At 36.9% G+C, this 23,792-nt stretch overlaps 1 protein-coding gene across 3 annotated transcripts in view; it reads left to right on the top strand.

Moving 5' to 3' along the window:
* GPATCH2 (G-patch domain containing 2) overlaps positions 1-23,792 on the top strand; it is a 201,487-nt gene that overhangs the window by 96,308 nt on the left and 81,387 nt on the right. For all 3 annotated transcript variants that reach the window (XM_042257084.1, XM_060396031.1, XM_004013599.5), the window contains exon 6: positions 17,895-17,962. In XM_042257084.1, coding sequence (XP_042113018.1) covers positions 17,895-17,962 — 68 coding nt within the window. The remainder of the gene's footprint in view (positions 1-17,894; positions 17,963-23,792) is intronic.

Raw genomic sequence — 23,792 nt, 5'->3', positions numbered from 1 at the left:
TCTTCAATCATTTTTAAGAATATAGAGCTTGAGAACTGCCAGCATATAGAAATGAGCACAGCTTCTTAAAATTAAGGTCACCAGGACACTGAGTTTTCTGGCGCCTTTATGCTGTTTGTCCTCCCCCCAGACCAGTCTGCCCCTGGACACACTGCCCTCCAAGCTACTCATTGAACATCTCTTCTCGTTTCCCGCTCTTCCTATGTGATACGTCTTCTGACTAAGGATATTCCCACCTCTCCTCTCCTTGGCTTGAGTGCTCCATCTAGTCCCTTAGGACTCAGCTCAACTGAGTTTCCCCTTCCCCACCTCCCTCTCGTTCTTTATTTCCTTCACACTATTTTCCAGCAGTCTGTAGTATTTGTGCATATTGGTTTGTTTTTAGTTCAGTGTGTGTCTCCTATCAGTGCAGGGTTCTCCTTATTGTTTGCTAGTATGTCTCCTCCTGTTCCTTAACCCAGGGCACATGGTAAAGGCTCAATATTGTCTTCTTTTTCTAATATTTTTATTTTACTGGAGTAGAGTTGATTTACAACATTGTGTTAGTTTCAGGTGTACGGCAAAGTGATTCAGTTACACGTACACATATATTCATTCTTTTTTAAATTCTTTTCTCATACAGGTTATCACAGAATATTGAGTAGAGTTCCCTGTGCTATACAGTAGGTCCTTGTTGGTTATCTGTCTTATAAATATCTGGTTAAAAATAATGTAAAGGCTCAGTATTTTCTTGCTGAGTAAAGGAACCAGATATTTTTGGACAAATACTGGCTCGGTTGCTTGTTGGTTTTCACAGTCCAGTGGAGTGTGCTACTTGGCAGGTGTACTGATTGTGCAGCCAGTTCCGCGGAGTTGGGTTGTAGTGGCATCCTGAAGGTATTTCACAATCTCCCCGTGTGAGAAGATACTGTTTGAGATTCCATGCTGTGGTTTACTATCTATGGAGCTCATGGTTACTACCATGAGGCAACTCAAGAACAGTTTCAGTGATATCTAGTCTCTTAGGTATATTCATGCTTCAATGCTACCACGGCTTTATGGATAGCTTCCTTCTAGAATGAATTTTAGGGGCTTCCCAGGTGGCTCAGACGGTAAAGAATCTTCTTACGGTGCAGGAGACCCAGGTTCGATCCCTGGATTGGGAAGATTCCCAGGAAAAGGAAATGACTACCCACTCCAGTATTCTTGCCTGGAGAATTCAATGGACAGAGAAGCCTGGTGGGCTACAGTCCATAGGGTTGCAAAGAGTCAGAGATGATTGAGTAATTAACACTTGTTTTTCAGAATGAATTTTAAGAGCATATCCTGCCATACTCTTAGAATATATGCTAATACTTGCTTCTGTCTATGAATTCATTTAATAGTGTGCTACTCCAGAACGATAATTGAGCAGCTTTCTTTCTTTTTTCTGGGATTCCTTCTACATTACTTTTGACACTTGAGTGAAAGTGTTCTAGGAATTCATTAAAGATAGTATTAGCATCTTTTTCATTTTCTGTATTTTTGAAAAATTATGAACTATTCTTTAAGCAGAACACCTAGTAAAATATAATTAAATTTTCAGATGACTCCACATACTTCCTACCAAGTTTTGGGTTTTATACTATTTAATTTTATAAAATGGTGTTAGAATAGTTTTAGTTATACAGAGGGTGACATGGCTTCTAAGACAAACTATCCAGATATTTGAAAGACTATAGTATTTAACCTGTTTGTGAATTCTTCTGAATATATACTAAGTTGTTTTGCAACTATTGCAAAATGCTAATGGGCTCTAGTGTGTGTATACTTCTGGTGAATTCGACACATGGGTCAGTATAGACAAATGTACCAAGTTCTGTTGGTGATACATCGATAAATTAGACAGTAACCTCTGATTTCCAGAGATGGTATTTTCACATAAAGGAGACAAGCATATAAATTTTAATATGAAGCAGTCCATTACAGGATATAAGAAAGAAACGATGAAGTTTAGGAATTCAAAGTGGAGAGAAAAATTATTTCTGTTGTGTATGATCAAAGAATCTTAATTTATATCTGTGAGTGTGTGTGTGTGTGTGTGTGTGTGTGTGTGAGAAAGTGTGTGTATGTGTTTCATCTGGGGCATGGGAGGCAGTGCATTCCTTTTATTACTTTAATAACATGAATTTGAATAGTTTGCCAGTTCAAGTTTCTTTCAGGCTCTTAAAATTGGCCAAGAACAGCAATTCAGCTATAAAACATTCAATTTACGGACCATTATTATAGATAAGATACTTAACTCTATTTTATTTAAACTCATGACCTTTCCACTAATTGAAAAGCATCAGAAAAGCACCAGCTTATGTAGTAACTAATGATGTCTTTGTGGAAATTACTGAATTAAATTTTGTGATTTAGACTGGCTACCTTGTGGTTTTCACTTCATTTGTAAACTAACTTCTTTATAATTTGATGTGTTTTGTATATTAAATATGTACCAGCATTTCAGATATGTTCATGGGGAGCAATTGCTCAACTGTTTCAAGTAATTCACTGAAAGGGTGATTGATGGTCCCAGTAATAAACATCTCCAATTGCACTATTCCCCTGCATGCGTACTCTCCTTGCTTCCAACTCACAGCAGTCCTACAAAAGCTTATTCTTGCTTACATCTATTGTAATATTTATTGTGTTATCTTACTATTGAGAGTATACTTTGCATTCGATGCCTTTTTAAAAATTGGAGGATAATTGCTTACAAGATATTGTGTTGGCCTATACCATTCATCCACATGAATCAGCCATAGGTATACATATGTCCCCTCCCTTCTGAACGCCCCCCCATCATATCCCACCCCATCCCACCCCTCTAGGTTGTCACAGAGCACTGGGTTGAGCTCCCTGTGTCACACAGCGAATTCCTACTTGCTATTTATATGGTAATGGATATGTTTCCATGCTATCCTCTCAATTTGTCCCACCCTGTCCTTACCCTACTGTGTCCACAAGTCTGTTTTCTACGTATTCATCTCCATTGCTGCCCTGCAAATAGGTTTATTAATACCATCTTTCTAGATTCCATACACATTACATTAGATTCTGAGACAATTAATACAAATGGTAATAAGAGATACGGATCTATGTATTTCACAGATTCTCTCATTTCATTCTCATAGTAGCTCTATAAAATGAGTACTTCATTCATCCCCATTTTATGGAAGAAGAAGTTGAGGCAGTCATACTGCTGAAACCTGGAAGAATCAGTATTTAGACCCAGGCCATCTGGCTCGCAAAGCCCACACTTTTAATCGTGATGTTGTTCTGCTCCTAAGAACTGGAAAAAAGGAAAATTGATGAAATCTTTTTTTTTTATACTGGACAAAAAGAAAATGAATGAAATCTATAATTCTAGTGTATTGTTTTAAACCTGGTGGATGATCCTATCCCATTGTGATCACTGCAGTGGACAGCAAGAATTACTAATAGGACTCCATACCACTTTGTTTTCTAATCTTCTTATAAAAGAGATGTTTTGGTCAGTTGATTTTGTAACCTACAGATGGGAAAATATGGTTTACGTTATGTGGAATTTTGCTATAAAATACTGAGAAAGCTTAAACTGCAGTTAATGCTTTACTACTTACTTATAGACACAGAAAGATTCCCATCTATTCTAGTGTAAGGACAGCTCCTCTATTCTGGAGTATATTGAAAGGTTGATGTCAGTTTTAAGTGTAGTGGGGAAAAGATGAACACTTGGGCAAAAGAAAATATAGCTTCTTTATTGTATTTGATATTTCTCATGAGTTTTCACTTATTAGTGGGGTCAGTATGGGGAAGGAGTGTGTCAGTTAGGATGCAGGAGTCAAGGGAAGTGAAGCAGATTTGCCAGTAACTGTACCTCAGTATTAAGTATTTCTTCCAGCTAGGAAACTTAGTCTGTTTCTAACAAATGCTTGGTCTTGCATTTCTCCTCCCGCTCCCATCTGCTTCTCCCCAAGAGGGCAGTCGGGAATGTATGTGCCCTGGGGTGATGGAGATGATGTTCAGCCACGCATCATCCTACTGACCATGCGCTGCTCCTTGGTCCCTACTGATCTCTGGCTGGCTGGTCTGATCTGCGCCCCAGCACCTCATTCACTTGTGTAAGTCTAGTTCCCTTTGGTGCATGGAGGTACTGCGCTGGTACCCGTCACTGAAGCCCATACATTCCAGCCATTTGTCTCTGATCTTCAAGTTCCTCTGCTTCTTTGGGTCCCAAGACTGCTTGTCCACTGGTTCCCTGTCAGGTTACCGAAACACCTGGGTTACCCATCAAGCACCTCCAGGCCAGAGGGGGACCACTGGCATTTTCTCAGGCTATCCATCTAGCCCTATGCACCCTCCACCAATGCAACATTTTTACTTCCGTTCCAATTTGGGCAGAGTGCCAACTCCAGCTTGGGCCTGTCTTAGAGACTCCCCTCCTCACCAGCTTGCCGGAGCTGGGCAGACATTGCTCAGTTCCCCCTCATTTTACCGCACAGGAGTGGGGGCAGCTACAACAGTGGTTTCTATCTTACCCGCCTGCTTCAGCCTCCGTCCTCCTTCCCATGCCTTACAGGAGTGGGAAGGCAGGAGCCTCTGGGCCCTGCCGTCATCAGCAGAAGGGCTTGTCTGTTTCTGTTGCAGCGAGAGGAAACTGTTTTGCATCTCCCAGGCTCTTGATAATAGAAACCCTGAAGCAACAGGAGTTGGGATTTACTGAAGATGAAAGTACAGCGACCTAAATTATGACAATACCATCCTCTGTGTGTTTCTTTTTGGTGTTTTGATTGAAGGCACCCTTTTCTTGTTGGACTCTGACAATACCAACCAGTCAGGATACCCTAGCTCAATGTTTGGAGCTGCAAACATAGACCGTGTTTTATAGAATGAACCAAATGCCCAGATTTCTGAAACTTTATTACCTAACTCAGTTCTGTCAGACTTCTAGTCTAATCAGCTTGCATATTTTCAGTTTGTAACATATTAGCTAGCAGGGTTCGTATTATGCAGTTCTTTAGAATCTTCTAGATTGAGGGTCCCAGCTCCGCTCACGGTCTGTGGCCTGTTAGGAACTGGGCTGCACAGCAGGAGGTGAGCCGCAGGCAGGCAAGCAAAGCCTCATCTGTATTTACAGCCGCTCCCCATCACTCCATTACCACCTGAGCTCCGCCTCCTATCAGATCAGCGGAATATAATGTGCTTGAACCATCCCGGAACCATTGTGCCAAAAAGGTTGGGGACCAGCCAACCTTTTGTTGTTCTGTTCACCCAGCGGAGTGCTGGGCATATCAAACAGAAGTTCAGTATCTCCTGTTTTTGTGGATTCCTGACCCACTGGATGACTCTCATTTTTTGTTTTAAGAATAAAGGTAAAATTGGCTGGATACAATTAGCATTATTGCTGTTATTATTATTATTGATTAAGATTGGGCTTGGAGCATGTAACAAGATGCCCAAATAAATGGTAACTTGAACGAAAGAGGGTTTTGCTTTGTTTTGTTCCATCCTAGTGTCATGAGAAGATATTTGAAGGCTTCTTTATCCAGATAAAGGATGGCAGTGTGGAAGCCTTTGATTCTTTTGATCTTTCACTCCTAGTCAAAGAGTGGGTGTTGTTGCCTTCATCCCAGACATCCTGAAGTACAAAGACAGGTACAAGGTACATGCCAGCTAGTAAATCCCGCTGAAAGAATCTTCCACAGAAGCTCCACCCAGTGATTGACATACTTCTTATGGGCCAGGCCTTATCTCACATGACCACCTCTGGCTGTCTTACTGATTTTATGATGTAACCAGAGTTACGATAGATATTTACTTCTTTCAATTTAAAAGAATTTTAAATTCTTAGAATTTAAAGCTAATTCTACTAACAAATACCCCCAGATATGAGGGTCTAACTCTGTGATTTTGTTTTTACTTATAATACATATTAGTCAAAGGATATAATTGGTCAGTTCCAGGTCTGGCATGCTGCGATTCATGGGGTCGCAAAGAGTCAGACACGACTGAGCGACTGAACTGACTGACTGACTGACAGGTTATTATTTGTGTTTTGTATAGCCATTCATTGAAAAAGATAGTTTGTAATATACTGAGATCATATTGTTATCTATTCACTAATATTTGATTTTTTTTCATTCATTCATTTATATATACTTTAAAGAATAATTTGCTTGTTTGTATTTGTGATCTTTTTCTTTCCCCTCTCAAGTCATAGTTATGTGGTTTTAAATTATAGACATGTTTTAGTGCAACTAACAGGATAATAATCTGATCTTGTTCTATATTACACAAGACTGGGTGGTTGTCTAAATCTTTACTTAAGGAGAACAGCTTATAGAATACAATATCTTAAGTGTTTTATTTGCTAAATATAAACCATGTTAAGATAATCAGTTTTTAAGTATGGAGACTCTCAGCATTTTTCTCATAAATTACTATCAGTATATCCTTGATATTTTTAGAAGCAACATTTTAAACATCAGAACCAGCTGTAATTTTTTTCTTTTGATGTAAATTAAAATTTCATATATCACTGTCAGCTTATAGTAGGAAGAAATAACCTAGTTTAAAAAAACAACTTGAAAATTTTGCATTTTTAAAAGGGCATATGCACAACTGATAATGTTCTAATAAATTATCAATAATTAATGTGGAAAGAAAATAATTTTAGCTCCTGAAATGTTGGTCATGTTTTCCAAGATTCAAAATTAAGTATTTTAAATAATAAATTTAGTAAAATTTACTATTAAAAATAATCAAATAGTAAAAATATTTACTAAATGTTTACTAGATTTACTCAAAAATTTATGGTAATTTTATAACTAAGCACTGAAAATTTTCCTAATCTGCTTATATTCCCAAAGTAAATTTTTAATGTATGTGACAGAATTTTTGTCCAAAAAACTGTCTTTGTAACTTTTTCACATTATTAGTCATGTTTACTGAATATCATAATTATCTTCACTGCCATGTTACCCCCCAATCTCTTCTACTACCAAAAAAAAGATATTTTTACATGTACCAAGTTTTCCAGTGTACGATAATTCTTGTTAGAAATGGGAATTATTAACTATCCGTTTTGTTTTTTAAGTGTGTTCTTAATATAATGTGTAAGCCAAGCTCCAAGGAAGAAACACTGTCCAGCTTTTATTTCCTGATATGACTCCTTATTTTATTTTTTAGATTCTGCAGAATTGTGAGAGATTGAAGGAGAAGCTTCAAAATACCCATTAGAATTTTTATTTATCATTTGAAATTCCTTTGAATAGTTGGACATTATTTTTAAAAGCATTTTGAATGTCCAGAGAGATAAAGGAATTTTTATAAACAAATTCCCTGGCAGGAGCTGTGTTATGTGCTATATATTTCAGGCTAATAATAAGGGCTTACTGTGGGTCAGTATGTCATATCCCAGTGGTGTCTGGTGAGATGGAGGGTTATCTTATATGTCAGCTAGCTAACCCTGTGAACAATTTTGAACAGGCAAGATAATGGGACTGAATTCTGAAATGAGGGTTGAAATGTACTGGAATATTGTCACACATGAGAACAATAACTTTTTAAAATAAATGTAGTCACCTTCTGACATCATTAAGCATATTTGATAATAATTCTTAATAGGGTATATTTTAAGTGGATAGATTGGGTCAAGTATGAAGAGAATCATATATAATGGTATGTTCAAGATTTTAAAAAAATCACAAACTATCATGCACAAGAGATTTTTATTAATAGAAAGCTGCTGAGAAAAAAAATTGAAACTTTTTCTCTTCTCTATTGTGATTACTAAATTAGCAGTACCTATTACTAAGTAAGTTTTCAGCTTCTTAACTTACAATTTTAAGTTTTGAATATAAAATTACTTCTACTCAAGCATAGATACAATAATATAGAAAAATTTTTAGTTACTTTGTTTTGCTGTGTTTCCTGATTAGTATCTTCATAAACCATTACATAAAATGTTAATGTCTTTTTTTTAGATCACTAATTCTTTGAAAGATTTTTAAATTCAGTCATCCTTTGCATTCCCCTCAAATATTACACTTAATTTTGAGAAGAAGTGTGTGTGTGTGTGTGTGTGTATAAAATGAACCTTAAAAGAATACTTTAAATGTAGATGTGAATTGCTTGATTTGAATTGAACAAGATAATCCACATTAATACAGTTGTGGCTTATAAATTGGAATTTTAGGAGATGTATAGATTTGGTGTGTAATCTAAGTATGTTGAAGTGGGATAAGATGATAAAGATTTTTACACCATCTTATACACCTTTTATTACTTAGGATTTACTCTTATAAAAGGCAGTTTTGTATGCACAATGGATTTTGTGTAAACATATGTAGACATATGCTTGTATTTTTGAAGCCCATGGTATTGTGAGCATCATAAATGGGTGATTTAAGAAGCCTTTGGTCAGCCAGCAGAGGCCACTCACAGCTTGCTACTAAAACAGAACGGCAGAGTGAAACTCTTTCTTTAATCACTATTGGCCATCATTCTGAGCTGGTTAATTTTTAGTTCCTTACTCTTAAAAAAAAAAAAAAATTACCATGGAGCAGTGTGAAAAACAGTTGTTGCTGTATTTGTTCTTTAATTATATAGTGATTTATCTTTTCTATTAAATCTTTTAGATCATCATTTTGTAGACCAGAAATGAGGATTTATACACTTAATAATTAGAAGCATTATTATTCTAATAGGCCAATAATTCTAAATTCTTAATTATTAATGCTGACTTATTTTAACTAGGAAAAAACTGTTTAAAGTGAAGATGTAAAACAATTACATTGTTTAGTCTTAGAATGAAAATATAAGAATTGCTAATGTCATATATCTACATGTATGTTTGTATATTTCCGTATCTTCAGCAGCTTAGCATAACATACATTTTAAGAATTATTTTAAAGATATATGTGCACTGCTGTTACTTGAAAAGGTACTAAGATTACTTCCAGATTACCTGGAGTCTGTTGTCACTACTTGATGTGACGCTAGCAGCTGAAAGGTTAGCATCTTTCCTTTGACACATACGATTTCTGCCAGGATGGCTAATCCTCTATTGAAAGCCTTGAGCTTCTCTGTGCTTTATTTCCTGTGATTTTTTTTAAATAATTCTTTATAAAACCTTTCTGGATTGAAGGTGTAATCTCACATTTACATTGTTACCTGCTTTTGAAGGAAAAAAATAGCCCAACTTCTCTAATTGTCCAAGTTCCTTCACATATTCTCATCATGAAATGTTTAGTCCTCTCCAGCGCAGTTTTTAATTTTTTCCCTACTTTGCCTGTGATGACTTGTCGTGGAGCCGTTTGTTATTCTTGTTAGTCTATCTGTAACATGGACTGACAACCTTGTTTGAGATGCCATGCTCACACTTGCCTATATTTAAAACAGCCCCGTGGGGTACCCTGAAGTCGCAAGTAAAGACCAGAATGTCCTTGGATGTATATTTATAGGCTGAAGAGTTTCCAACAATATAATCTCCATTCAAGTCAGCATCTCCCGTGGCAAATTCCGCAACACAGGAAACACTTGTTTTGGTGTATTGTCTCCTTTGTGTGGTCCTCTGTGGGGGGCAATTGGGAATAGAACAGCTGAGGTTCAGATCTTGTTTAGTCTTAGTAATCTGAGTGTTACGTGCCCTCACCTCAGTGGGTAATACTTTCTTCATCTAGTGTTTGAGAATAATGATGTCTATTCACTTTAGCCACCTTGCCAGTAAAAACTTACCTTATAAGCTGGCAACACTGATAAAAGACTGATGACAATGTAATTGTCATCATTAATCACAACAGGATTTCTACAAATTCTATTAATTCTTGATGTGTCATCAGTGGTCATTATCACACTTTCTTTGTTGGGTTGTTCATGCTTACATCATCCCAAGAAGAGTTAAAAATTGCATAGTAAAAGTATAATGGGACAGTGTGGACCCTTTAACCTTGACAATCAGGTAAAAGTCATCAGATTCACTCACTATGATACATCTCTACTATGAAAATGAAAGTCATTCCATTCTGTCTGACTCTTTGTGACCCCATGGACTATAATAGAGTCCATGGAATTCTCCAGGCCAGAATACTGGAATGGGTAGCCTTTCCCTTCTCCAGAGGATCTTCCCAATCCAAGGATCAAACCCCAGGGCTCCTGCATTGCGGGCAGATTCTTTACCAGCTGAGCCACAAGTGAGGCCCAGGAATGCTGGAGTGAGTAGCCTATCCCTTCTCCAGTGGATCTTCCCAGCCCAGGAATTGAACCAGGGTCTCCTGCATTGTGAGCGGATTCTTAACCAACTGAGCTTTCAGGGAAGCCTTACATCTCTACTATAATATAATCTAAATCAATGTAACAATCAATGTAGGTGAAGAAACACAAAGGTGAAGAAAGTAGTTGCCGCTAATAAGACGGTTTTTCTCTCCCTGAAAGTCTTAACCAGTGTGAACTCAGCTAATAAGAGCAAGATTGGTTGTGAATGTCTTATACATAAAGGTGAATAATGATGTGAACCTAGTACCTCTTTCTGTAATGTTACTAGATTTTATAAAGTCCCAAATTCTGAGGCATCTTCTTAATTGGAAAACCAAACTCTAGTGTACAAATTTAATAATTTAGTACAACAGTTTTTGCAATCTCAGGTAATTCAGTTGTTCTCAGAAATGATCTTCCATCCCGTATATTCTTTCCAGAAGGACATCATTGTCTGACGCTAATACTTCTGGTGGGCTCAGATCCAGCACCTTGTCTGCACACATTAGGCATTCTACTTTCACCTATTACGTTTTTAGTTTCTTATAACCAGTGAAGAGGATTTTGTAGTCTACTGTGTGAATTCACGGGGCTTCCCTGGTGGCTCAGTAGTAAAGAATCTGCCTGCCAGCACAGGAGACACAGGTTCAATCCCTGGGTTAGGAAGATCCCACGGAGAAGGAAATGGCAACCCAATCTAATATTCTTGCCTGGAAAATCCCATGGACAGAGGAGCCTGTCAGGCTACAGTCCATGAGGTCACAAAGAGTTGGATACAACTTAGCAACTAAATAACAACAACATATAAATTCACATTTACTTTAATAATAGTCTAGACAAATGAAAGTAAAATATGGATTAGTGTATGAATTATTTACTGACCTTTCTTAGGGGGGAAAAAACCCTTCAAATTAGAGGAGTCTCAACACAGGACTTTATCATGATATCATAAAGATTAGTGATCTTTGTAACAGTATAACTAAATCAATGTAACAATCAATGTAGATCAATGTAACAATATAACTAAAATCACCCAACTGAATGGAAACCACATACCACTCATTATATAGTAAATCTCGACATGATTTTATGTGCACAGTAATAACTAGTAAATATCTGTTGAATTGTTTCCAGTAGAGCACTTTGGGGTTTAGAACAAGGAGGAATCAGCTATTGCATCAGAAGCTGGAGAGGGATCACAGTGGGAAGCAGAGATGAGATAAGAGAGGGTTTTGAATGCATTTCTTATTAGCTTTAGGTTTGCTTTCAGTGAAGAGCTATGGATGGCTCTGGCATGAGAAAATCAACACATTGAAAAGCAGTGATTTAGAAAGTTGAGTTTGGTGAGTTGGTAAGATGAATTGGAGAAGGGAGAAAGAAATTGCATACAACTCCCTTCTCACAGGTGATTTTCTTCCCCTTTATTCCTCTGAAATCAGATCACTACTTTGTTTCCCTTTATCTTATAAATGATATCCATTTATACTACCTGAATTTGTCCCTTTGTTGTGTTTACTTTCAAAGTTATCCTAAAGTAATTTCCACTCTTGTATATGTTATGTTTAAAAGTGATTCTAATGTTATTTTCTTGAATGTTTTCCATCCCCAAATAAATTGCACCTTTTGTGAATTGTGACCATTCTGTATTATGTATGAGAATAGATAACACAGTGAAAGATTTTATTCATTCTCCCAACTATCTTGTACCAGTTTTTTAGAACACCAATATAAAACTCAGTTGCCCTCATGGGAAATATTTTGGAGAATCTTTCTCTGTTCTCTTGTGTGTGATTAAAAGATGGACACTTGACACCTTCATTTTAACAACTATGAATTAAAATCAACTGTTCCAAAATGTTTAGAATATTCTTTTCTTCCACTTATTTTTAAATGAAGATGAATGTATAGACTAGCAACTACAGTAAGTTTCCTTCTACCTCTTTGCTTTCGTCTCCTTACCTTCTTGTCCCTAGGTTTTAAAGTTCTGTTTTTAAGCTCCTTTTTGTTGAGTTGTTTTCCTTAATATCTGTCATATGTATTTGACTGACACATTTGTTGAATGTACCAGGGGGCCTTCATGCAGAGCCTGCTAAACTTAAAAGTCTTGTTTCTTTCTTCTGAGAAGTTGAGTCAAATTAATAATGGTTCTTCGAGAAGTAGGAAACTTCTGGGTCTTGACAAACTGGCAGGGAGGCTCAGACAATGTCTCCCTGCAGCCTGGAGGCCAGGCAGATTTGATTGAGCAGTCCTCACAAAACTGAAAGGCCTGCTTTTGAATGGCAGCCTGCCACCCTAAGTGTTTGTCAGTGTAGGCACTGAAGCAGAATAACATTTGGAAGGCAAATAAAATATAATTGTAAGTGAGAGAAAAGTTGGAGGAGAATGCCTCTACTAGAGGCAGAGAAAGAAGCCTGGACGGATGGTTTCTTGGGCATGTGTGGCGACATAACACATCATGAATTTATAGAAGGAATCTTACTTGTGGAGGACATAAGTGAGCTATCATCCATATTGAATAAACTCATTATTAATCTCATAGGACCACTGTGTCTCAGGAAGTCTGCCTGATTTGGAAAGTAACTCATTCAGCCATCTTAATTATAGAAGAATGGGATGAGATGCAGGGGGTTTGGTAACAGTAACAAAATGAACATGATATATAAAGCCAACTGTTTTGTTTATCTTTGAGGGAAAGTCATAATATCAGTGTTAATAAATCAGTGATAGAAAAAATAAGAAATTTCTTTTAACATCTCTAATAAAATTGAGGCTAAAAAGCCTCTTGATGAAAGTGAAAGAGGAGAGTGAAAAAGTTGGCTTAAAGCTCAACATTCAGAAAACAAAGATCATGGCATCCGGTCCCATCACTTCATGGGAAATAGATGGGGAAACAGTGGAAACAGTGTCAGACTATTTTTTGGGGCTCCAAAATCACCGCAGATGGTGACTGCAGCCATGAAATTAAAAGACGCTTACTCCTTGGAAGAAAAGTTATGACCAACCTAGATAGCGTATTCAAAAGCAGGGACATTACTTTGCTGACTAAGATCCGTCTAGTCAAGGCTATGGTTTTCCAGTAGTCATGTATGGATGTGAGAGTTGGACTGTGAAGAAGGCTGAGCGCCGAAGAATTGATGCATTTGAACTGTGGTGTTGGAGAAGACTCTTGAGAGTCCCTTGGACTGCAGGGAGATCCAACCAGTCCATTCTAAAGGAGATCAACCCTGGGATTTCTTTGGAGGGAATGATGCTGAAGCTGAAACTCCAGTACTTTGGCCACCTCATGCGAAGAGTTGACTCATTGGAAAAGACTCTCATGCTGGGAGGGATTGGTGGCAGGAGGAGAAAGGGACGACCGAGGATGAGATGGCTGGATGGCATCACGGACTCAATGGACGTGAGTCTGAGTGAACTCTGGGAGTTGGTGATGGACAGGGAGGCCTGGCGTGCTGCAATTCATGGGGTCGCAAAGAGTCGGACACGACTGAGCGACTGAACTGAACTGAATAAAACTGAGAGAGATACTTTGTCACTGAAGTAATTTGGCTAAATTTCCCTTATATGGGTTCATGTTGACCTTGTGAATTTCGATGGTGGTACCTGTACAGCTACTATTGCATTTTCATCTAGCACTGCTGTATTGTGATCTTCTGAGGTTGATGAGTCGATTGTAAATAACAATATAAAGACTGAGACCCCGGTGATCTTTTAGCAGTATAGTTTATTTCACAGTCTAATAAGGTCAAAAGTTGACACAAACACTATGCTACCCAGAGACCATTCATTCCTATCGAACTTTAATTTTTTTAATAATTTGCATATAAGCAGAGGTAATGAAAACAAATATGCTTACTTTTTTTAGGATTGTAGTCACTATTGATGTAGTAATATTTAACAAGTGAATCATAAAATTTCAGAGCATATAGTGTGTTGTTTAAGGTTATTATCAGTAAATATCAGCTAATTATATAAATGATTATCTCAGGAGTTTTAACAAACAACAAGAACTGGATTGTGGAGCTACTGTTTCTCATGAAGAACAGAACACCTGTTTCCTGTCTGGCCTTGTGAAATAAAATCAACTTTTGGTAACAAACTTTACAACATGAATATCTTATAGGTTATTTAAAGAGTTATGATTTTTTAAAATTTGTCATTTCTTTCTAAGACATTTTTGAAATAACTGGAAGGCATCTTTTTTAAGAGAATAAAATAATCACCATACTTGAATGTTTACTAGAAATTAATAATTTGACCTGATATTTTAAATTGCTTCAATTTATTTTTAGAAAGATTAACCCTGAATTATAACTTTTAGGAAGAATTTTATAAGAATGTTTCTTGATATTTTGTAATTCTTTGAAGTAACTACTAATAATCAATTGTATTAAACACATGTTTTCAAGTTTAAAATACACTGAAACTCTAGGATAGCCCTGATTTTCATGAGCTGAATTCTGTACTAAGATCTTATTGTTCAGTCACCAAGTCACGTCTGACTCTGCAACCCTATGGACTACAGCATTCCAGGCTACCCTGTTCCTCAACATGTCCCAGAGTTTGCCCAAGTTCATGTCCATTGAATCAGTGATGCCATCCAACCATGTCGTCCTCTGTCATCCCTTCTCCTTCTGCCTTCAATCTTTCCCAGCATCAACGTCTTTTCCAGTGAGTCGGTCTTTGCATGAGGTGGCCAAAGTATCAGAAATTCAGCTTCAGCTTCCAATGAGTATTCAGGGTTAATTTTCCTCTAAGACTGACGGATCTCCTTGCTGTCCAAGAGACTCAAGAGTCCTCCAGCACTGCAGTTGGCAAGTATCAATTCTTCAGCACTCAGCCTTCTTTATGGTGCAGCTTTCACATCCATACATGACTACTGGAAAGACCATAGCCTTGACCTTCGTCAGCAAAGTATTGTCTTTGCTTTTTAACACACTGTCTAGGTTTGTCATAACTTTTCTTCCAAGAAGCAAGAGTCTTCTAATTTCGTAGCTGCAGTCACCATATGCATGATTTTAGACCCCAAGAAGAGGAAATCTACCACTGTTTCCAACTTTTCCCCTTTTATTTGCCATGAAGTGATGGGACCGGATGTCATAATCTTAGTTTTTTTAATTGAGTTTTAAGCCAGTTTTTTCACTCTCCTTCATCACTCTCATCAAGACGTTCTTTAGTTCCTCCTTGCTTTCTGCCATTAGAGTGGTATTGTCTGCACATCTAAGGCTGTTGATATTTCTCCTGGCAATCTTTATTCTGCCTTATAACTCATCCAGCCCAGCATTTCGCATGATGTGCTCTGTGTATAAGTTAAATAAACAGAGTGACAATAAACAGCTTTGTCATATTCCTTTCTCAGTCTCTCTCACCTTTTTGGTTAAGATGTCTAATCCCTAAAGTAGCAAAAGATTCCCATTATTAGAATATTTCACTCCAGAGGCAGACCAGTGTCACTGACCTGAAAAGATTATCATATATAGATCTCAGTGTTTGTTTAATTTTTAAAAATTCTAAATTATGCCTATTTGAATATCTTTAAAAGTAAAACCAAACTGACTTGAAATAATGAAATGGGATATTTACATCTTTTTAAAAGGGGGCCTATGTACTAGGTAAATATGTAGACTCATTTAAATATCTACATTTGCTATTATAAATCTTCTGTGAGTTGTTTACAGCAATTGAATTGCGCTCATAGTTTCTACATATGATTTCTGAGAAATATACAGTATGATTATTTCTGACTAGATTGAAAGCTTACATTTGTATTGTGGTATAAATTAGTTATAAATTCTGTTTTATTGTATTCAGTTGCATTGTTTTTCTTTGGGCAATTTATCACATGGGTGTATGTGAAATTCTTTCATTTATTAAATTTCAGATTATGTATCTCAAGCCAGAGCAAGACTTAAACATTTTTCCATAAGTGTAGCTGCAGGTAAACAAGCAATTTTAGCCCTGAAAATAGCTTCTGCTTCTGTCAACATGTTGTTTATTTTTTCTCTGAGATAAAAAGTTCAGTTTTCTGATATTTGTACCAAGATAAAGTCAGTAAACAAGATTAATATAGTGTGGAAAAGGTTGTCAGCAGCCCTGGCAAAGGAAATAAGTTGCCTGTACATAGAACATACTGTAAACTGAATAAAAGTGTCAGGTCCACCCTGAGATAATGTGATCATGAACCTCTAACAAAGCATGACATAGGCACAGTCGGCTTTTCTCATAGCCACGGTGTAGAAAATGGATTACTGCATTCCAGGGTTACCCACTGGAGGAGCATGAAAACCTCATTCTGAGATGAATGCAGGATGTAGTCCTGGAGTTGAGCCACATGTTTACCTGTGGTGCTCAAACCGTAGGGTTATTAATGTCATCATCTGTGCACATTTGCAGTATTTGCAATTCTTGGAATTTCAGTGTGTGCTGGCATCCCTGTTACCCGAGTGAAAGAAGATGACATACATTTTTGAAAATGTTCGTTTCTTTTCAGAGGCATTTGTTGCCTCATCATGCCTTTCTGGATTCTGTATGTTAAGTGGCACTCCTATAATTACAGAGGGTTGGGTTTTTTTTTGTAATATGATGAAGCATTACGTAAAGCCTTAAGTTGTAACTTTATCTCTTGTCAGTTGTGATTGTGGATTCATTCTTGCATGATGCTATGTTTATGTTCCTGTTGAGAACCCTCTATTAGAGAGAAAAGTTGTGACATGGAAAATAGGAGTAGCTTGCATTATCAGAAAAGTTGAACCTTTAATTCTTTATCAGGTTTTTACTTTGACTTAGAAATAAAGGCATAAATTTTTTTCTCTTGAATGAAATCATTGTTCTATGTAAATACGCAGATAATTCCTAACTTTATGGGAAAATTATAAAAAGGACTATTCACTGCTCCCTTGACTTAAGTTTTTGTATGCATTTTTTACATACAGTTGATTTATAATGTGGCATTAGTTTCAAGTGTACAGCAAAGTGATTCAGTTATATATATTTATATGTGTATATTCTTTTTCATTGTAAGTTATTACAAGATAATAAATATACTTTCCTGTGCTATACAGCAGATCCTTGTTGCTCATCTATTTTATGTAGAGCAGTATGTATATATTAATTTGTATGCATTTAAGTGTGTGCATTATAATACATGTCATTTACATTTAAGAATTAAATACAAAGATGTTGTTCCTAGGAAATACCATCTTCTCAACACTAATTAAGTAAACCTCTTTTTTTTACATACAATTAAATATATTTGCATTTGTTCCTGCCTGGAGAATCCAAGGGACGGCGGAGCCTGGTAGGCTGCCGTCCGTGGGGTTGCACAGAGTTGGACACGACTGAAGCGACTTAGCAGCAGCAGCAGCAGTATTTGGAAATGAGATTCAGTGATCTAGTTCTTCAGAAAGTTGTTTTTTTCTGTTATAAAGATACTTTTTAAATAGTCTTAAAATTCTAGCAGAGGAACTATGCTAGACTAAAAGAGTAGTTCATTCTTACCAGGAATTTAATTATACTTTTGGTCCATGCAGTTGTGTCTTAGATTTTGAGAACTGTTACATTCTGCATTTCAGAGTGGATGTCTTCAAATGAAAACATGCCTATTATTCACTGCCTTTTACAGACTAACCTGGGACTGGTTTTGGTTTTAAATCTTTCAGGTGACAACTCCTGGCCCAGTCAGCAACAAGAGAATGGTTCACTTTTCTCCAGATTCTCATCACCACGAGTGAGTGTGCACTGTATTTGTATAATCTTGTTGGACTATTCTGCATCTTTTTGGGGGGAAATTGGTAACTATTGCTAGTAAAGATGGTTTAATTTAAATATACCTTAAAAAAGAGTAATAAACATCATATGCCAATAACAGTAGTCCAGTAGAACAATTTAAATGAAACGCATGGCAGAAATTTAAAGAAAGGTTTTTAAATAGTCACTGTTTTACTTGTGATAAAATTTGAAATTCATGTGTTCTTGAAATTCATATATTATCTTAAAGCATTTACACTTTCATTACATTAAGTAGCATCAGGCTCTCACTTCCTTCCTCCCACAGCCCTTTCTAAAGTATTGAAATGAAGAGTGAGTGATTCTTTTTCTCATTAATTCTCTACCCTCTGCTCCTGTCCAGCATGAGCTGTGAAGGAACCAGAATGTATTTTCATTTAACAACAAAAAAAAAAAGAGACTAATTTACTAGATAATTCAAAAAATTAAAGCTTTGGCTTAGTGAGTTTGGACATGAATTTGAGCAAACTCTGGGAGATACCACAGCACACGTAGCCTGATGTGCTACACTCCATGGGGTCTCAAAGAGTCGGACTCAACTTAGCGACCGAACAACAACAAATTAGTGAGTTATGGGGTGGCTTTCTAGGTGCTGATTCTGTTTCTAAATATATCTTTGTTGGAAAACCTTAAATAAGTTGTGTATTTTGTCCCAATACCCTATGTTTCCCATGAAGCTGGTTGAACTTGAGAAAGGCCATTAAAGTATGGAATGATATGAATTAATTATTGAATGAATTTTTTTCTGAAAAACAATTATATTAGTACCCACTAGATCCTATTTTTTTTAAATCTACTTTTGTAAAATAGGAGTGTAATTGCTTTATAATATTGTATTAGCTTCTGCTGTGCAACAGTGTGAATCAGCTACGTGTACACATATATCCCCTCCCTCTTAAATTTTTTAGCTTAATTTATAAATTTTGTTACTATAATTTATGTGATATAAGATTATTTATATAAATTATTTTTATACATTTTTTAGCTTATAATATCACAATCTTCCCTTTTAATAGCTTATCTTATTCATTTTTTATTATCCTATAAGACCTTCTCTCTTTTTTTTCCCTCAAACAGAAAAGAAAAATGGATAAAGCATTTTTTAATTTCAAAATGACAACCATTTGTATGTTTTCATTTCAGTCTTTGTTCTGGTGTAAAACCAGTACTCAAGAAAACAGATCTGGAGTTATATTTAAATCAAAAATTACATTTGATAAAAATTTTAAATGCTCTGAGGCCAAATGATCTCTTTATCACCATCATAGCCCGGTACTAGTTACTGAATAAGTGAGGATGTGGAAGTTTGTATTTAAAATAGGACAAAATTGGTAATGTCAGTCAAGTGTTTCGTCTCAAATTAGCAGGTATGACCCTCATTTATAATATCCTGACATCCTTCCACACCCATCTCCCAGTGGTTCTCAATCAATTAAAAACGAGTTTCTGGGGATGGAACTTAGATGCCACTGTTTTCAGAGTTTCCCAGGTCATCCCAGTGTGTTTCATTACCATTCTCTCAGCACTCAGGATAATGTCGGTCAATGACTAAAGTGGTCTAAAATGGTCATTTTACCACCTTGCACTCTACATGTGACTAGTCCACTTTATTTTAGTAATCTCATTCTGACCTCCTCTTTTCCATATCCTGCTCCATTATTTTAATTAAAACTCCATTATATTATATACGTTTCTTTCTGCCTCTGCTCTCTCACTATTTCAGTACACACTACTTACTTCTGCTACTTAATTTCAGTTCTGATCCTTTTATTCCCCTATGAAAACTTCCGGTATTCTTCTTGACAGTAGAGAAACCTTAGCATATGATTAAACACCTTCCGCATTATGGCTCAGTTTCCCTTCAACTTGTCCCCATTGCCTCTCCCTCGGAACACCCGTGTTCCAGCTGTCTGCCTCTGTTCCCTGAATATAACGTACTCTGCTTCACTGGCTTCTTTCGCCACTGACTTTCTTTGCTCATTTCTTCCTACCCATATCTGTCAAAACCTTATTTGTTATTCAGGGCTGTTTGAAAAACCATTTATTTATAAGATGTACTAGGTGCAAGTAACAGAATGTGAAATTAACACTAGCTCAAACCAAAAGGTTTTTTTTTCCCCCTCACATGAAAAGTTAAGAGGAAAAAGGTTCTAGAGTTTGCCACTAACCATAAAGGTATTATCAGGGGCCAGACTGTTTCTCTTTTTCTGTTTCATCATCTGTATTAGTGTACTATTAGGGGTATTGTAACAAAAGGCCACAAACTGGTGGCTTAAAAAACAAATGTATTGCCTCATAGTTATTTTCTTTTTCCATACTTTTTATTTCGTGGCAGAATAACATTCTTCTTGTGTTCTTGTACTCTCCCTTTAATTTTCTTAATTTTTCTTTAATTTTCTCCCTTTAATTTTTATTAAAAAAATTTTTTTCATTGAAGTATAGGTAACACACAGTGATGTATTCATTTCAGTTATTGAAGAGGCTGTTTTCTCCCATTGTAAACTCTCACCTCCTTTGTGGTAGATTAATCGCCTGTGTAAGTGTGGGTTCATTTCTGGGCTCTCTACTCTGTTCCCTTGATTTGTGTAATTGTTTTTGTACTGTACTGTTTTGGTTACTATAGCTTTGTAGTATAGTTTGAAATCAGGGAGCGTGAATCCTCCAAGGTTTGCTCTTTCTTCCTTAAGAGGGCTTTGACTGCCTCACATTTCTAAAGGCTGGAAGTTCATGATCGAAGCGTCAGCGGGGTTGGCTCCTTCCAAGGGAACCAAGGGAGAATCTGTTCCTTGTTCCTGCTTCGCTTGTGGTTGACTGGCAACCTTTGTCATTCCCTGACTTTTCGGCATCACACAGCCTGTGCCTCCCCCTTCCCACAGCCTTTTGCCTGTGCCTGTATCTGTGTCCAACTTTCTGCTTTTTGTAGTGACACTGATACAGATATATAATAGCATTTTATAAGGTTGTATTGAATTAGGGCCTACCCTAGTGACCTCATCTTAACTTGATTACCTCTGAAAAGACCTGATCTCAAAATAAGATCATGGGTTTTTGTACTGGGGGTTAGGACTCCAACATATCTTTCAGGGGGGTGCATTTCAACATAACCATCTTCCTGGTTTTTTCTCTTACATACATATTTACTGCCTCATAGTCTGAAGATGGTTCCACATATGTCTGCATTCAAGACAGGAAGAAGGGGAAAGACCTTTCCTCTTTCCAAGCAGCTTTCCTCAAGATGCAAAATTATTTTTCAAAATCACTCACCCACCTTCCCTTAATTCTCGTTGGCCAGAACTGGGTTACTAGGTCACCTGTAGTTGCAAGGGAGTTTAGGAATATAGATGTTTAGCAGAGGTTTAAATCAGGCATGATAGGTTACTTGAGGATGGCACGTGAAAAAATGGAAGTGAAAGTCTTAGTTGCTTATTCGTGTCCAACTCTTTGGGGCCCCACGAACTGTACCCCACCAGGCTTCTCTGTCCATGGAATTCTCCAGGCAAGAATACTAGAGTCGGTATCCATTCTCTTCTCCAAGGGATTTTCCTGACCCAGGGATTGAACCCAGGTCTCCTGCATTGCAGGCAGATTCTTCCCCATCTGAGCCACCAAGAAGCCCTGTAACAAAGTAAGGATTAGGAGAGGAAACTATCTGTTGGGTAGAGCTAACAAAATTTGTCATATTTAGCTCATTGGCTCACTCTCTTCCTTCCATGCATACATACCGTGTGAAATGCCTTTCTTGCCTTTTCCAAAGAAGACCACTTCAGAGTCTCGTCCAGTTACTTATCTATCTCAAAATCTCATCGAAGTCCTCCAAGTGACATGAAATTTCGATCAGATCTGGCTATGGCTCCTTGTAGTATGTGGTATGTAGTATAAATTAAAGATGCCTGCATACAAAATATAGAATTGCAGAAAATACAGGGTACTTCACAAAAGTTCTAATTTACTGAAGAAAGCACTTAGTACTCAATTTTTGCCACAACACATACATCCAGTTTGGCAAACAGTCCTGATTTGCTTTCTTGGAGGACTTCCTTGTATTTATACTGTAAGATCACAGCTGATCTGTCCATTGCAGCAGACAACCTTTAAGGATGCTACACAGTTTTTGTAATACGTTTCTCTTTTCCTTTTCAGCTTTAATGAGGTATAATTTACAAATAAAAACTTGTAAAATATTTAAAATGTACATCATGATAATTATATATACATACATACACATTGTGAAAGAATTCCCACCATCAAACTAATATATCCCAATTCACATATTTACTTTTTTCTTTTTCCTGGTGAGAACATTTAAGATCTATGGCCTAACTTTCAGTCATACAATATTAATTACAGTTGCCATCAGTGTCCATTAGCCCCTCAGGCTTTATTCATCTATAACTGAAAGTTTGTGCCCTTTTATCAGCCTTTCCCTATTTCTTCCACCCTACTCCTCACTCCAGCCCCTCTCAACCACCATTGTAGTCTGTTTCTACAAGTTCATTTTTTTTCGGTAAGATTCCATATATAAATGATATCATGCACCATTTATATTCGTCTCTCTGGCTCATTGCACCTAGCACAATGCCCTCCAGGTTCATCCATGTGATCACAAATGGAATTATTTCCTTTGGTTGTTTCCATGTCTTTGCTATTGTAAATAATGCTACAGTGAATATGAGGGTGCTTATATCTTTTCAAGTTAGTGGGGGAAAAAAATTTGTCAAGCTAATGATTTTGCTTCCTTTGGATAAATACACAGAAGTGGTACTACTGGATGGTATAGTAGTTCTATTTTTTAATTTTTTGAGAAACATTTATATTATTTTCCATAGTGACAGTGCCAGTTGCATTACCACTGCCAATATAAAAGGGTCCCCTTTTCTCCACATCATCACCAGCATTTGTTTTTCTTGTCTTTCTGAGGATAGCATCTTAACAAGTGTGAAATGTTCTTATTATGGTTTTGACCTACAGTCCCCTGATGATTAGTGATGTTGAACACCTTTTCATGTACCCATTGGTCATTTGTTTGCCTTATTTGGAAAAAACATCTATTCAAATTCTTTGCCCATTTTTTAATTGTGTAATTTGGGGGTTTTTTTGCTACTAAGTTGTATGACTTCCCTGTGTTGTTTATCTTGGATATTAACCTTTTATCAGATGTGAAAGTGAAGTGGAAATGATAGTTGCTCAGTCATGTTTGACTCTTTGCAATCTCATGGACTGTAGCCTACCAGGCTCCCCTGTCCATGGGACTCTCTAAGCAAGAGCAGTGGAGTGGGTTGCCATTTTTTCTCCAGGGGATTTTCCCAACCCAGGGATTGAACCTGGGTCTCCTGCATTGCAGGCAGATTCCTCACCGTCTGAGCCAGCAGGGGAGCCCATTATCAAATATATGATTGCAAATATTTTCTCCCGTTCAGTAGGCTGCCTTTTCATTTTGTTGATGCTCTCTTTGCTGTCATAGAAGCTTTTTAGTTAGATGTAATCCCACTAGTTTATTTTCACTTTTGTTGCCTTTTTCTTTTGGGGTTAAATTTAAAAAATCATTGCCAAGACCAGTGTCAAGGAGATTACCCCCCTATGTTTTCTTTCAGAAATCTTAGAATTTAAGTTTTATGTTAGAGTCTTTCATCCATTTTGCGTGTTTTTTGTGTATGGTGTAAGACAGAGGCCCCATTTCATTCTTTTGCAGACAGCTGTCAGTTTTCCTACCACCACTTATTGTAGAGACAGTCCTTTTTTCACTTTATATTTTTAGCTTCTTGTCATAAATA

The sequence above is a fragment of the Ovis aries genome, chromosome 12 (assembly GCF_016772045.2).
Source record: "Ovis aries strain OAR_USU_Benz2616 breed Rambouillet chromosome 12, ARS-UI_Ramb_v3.0, whole genome shotgun sequence".
In the NCBI taxonomy this organism is placed as follows: Eukaryota; Metazoa; Chordata; class Mammalia; order Artiodactyla; family Bovidae; genus Ovis; species Ovis aries.
Note: the sequence above shows the minus strand (reverse complement) of the source record. Positions and strands in the feature narration are given on the sequence as shown.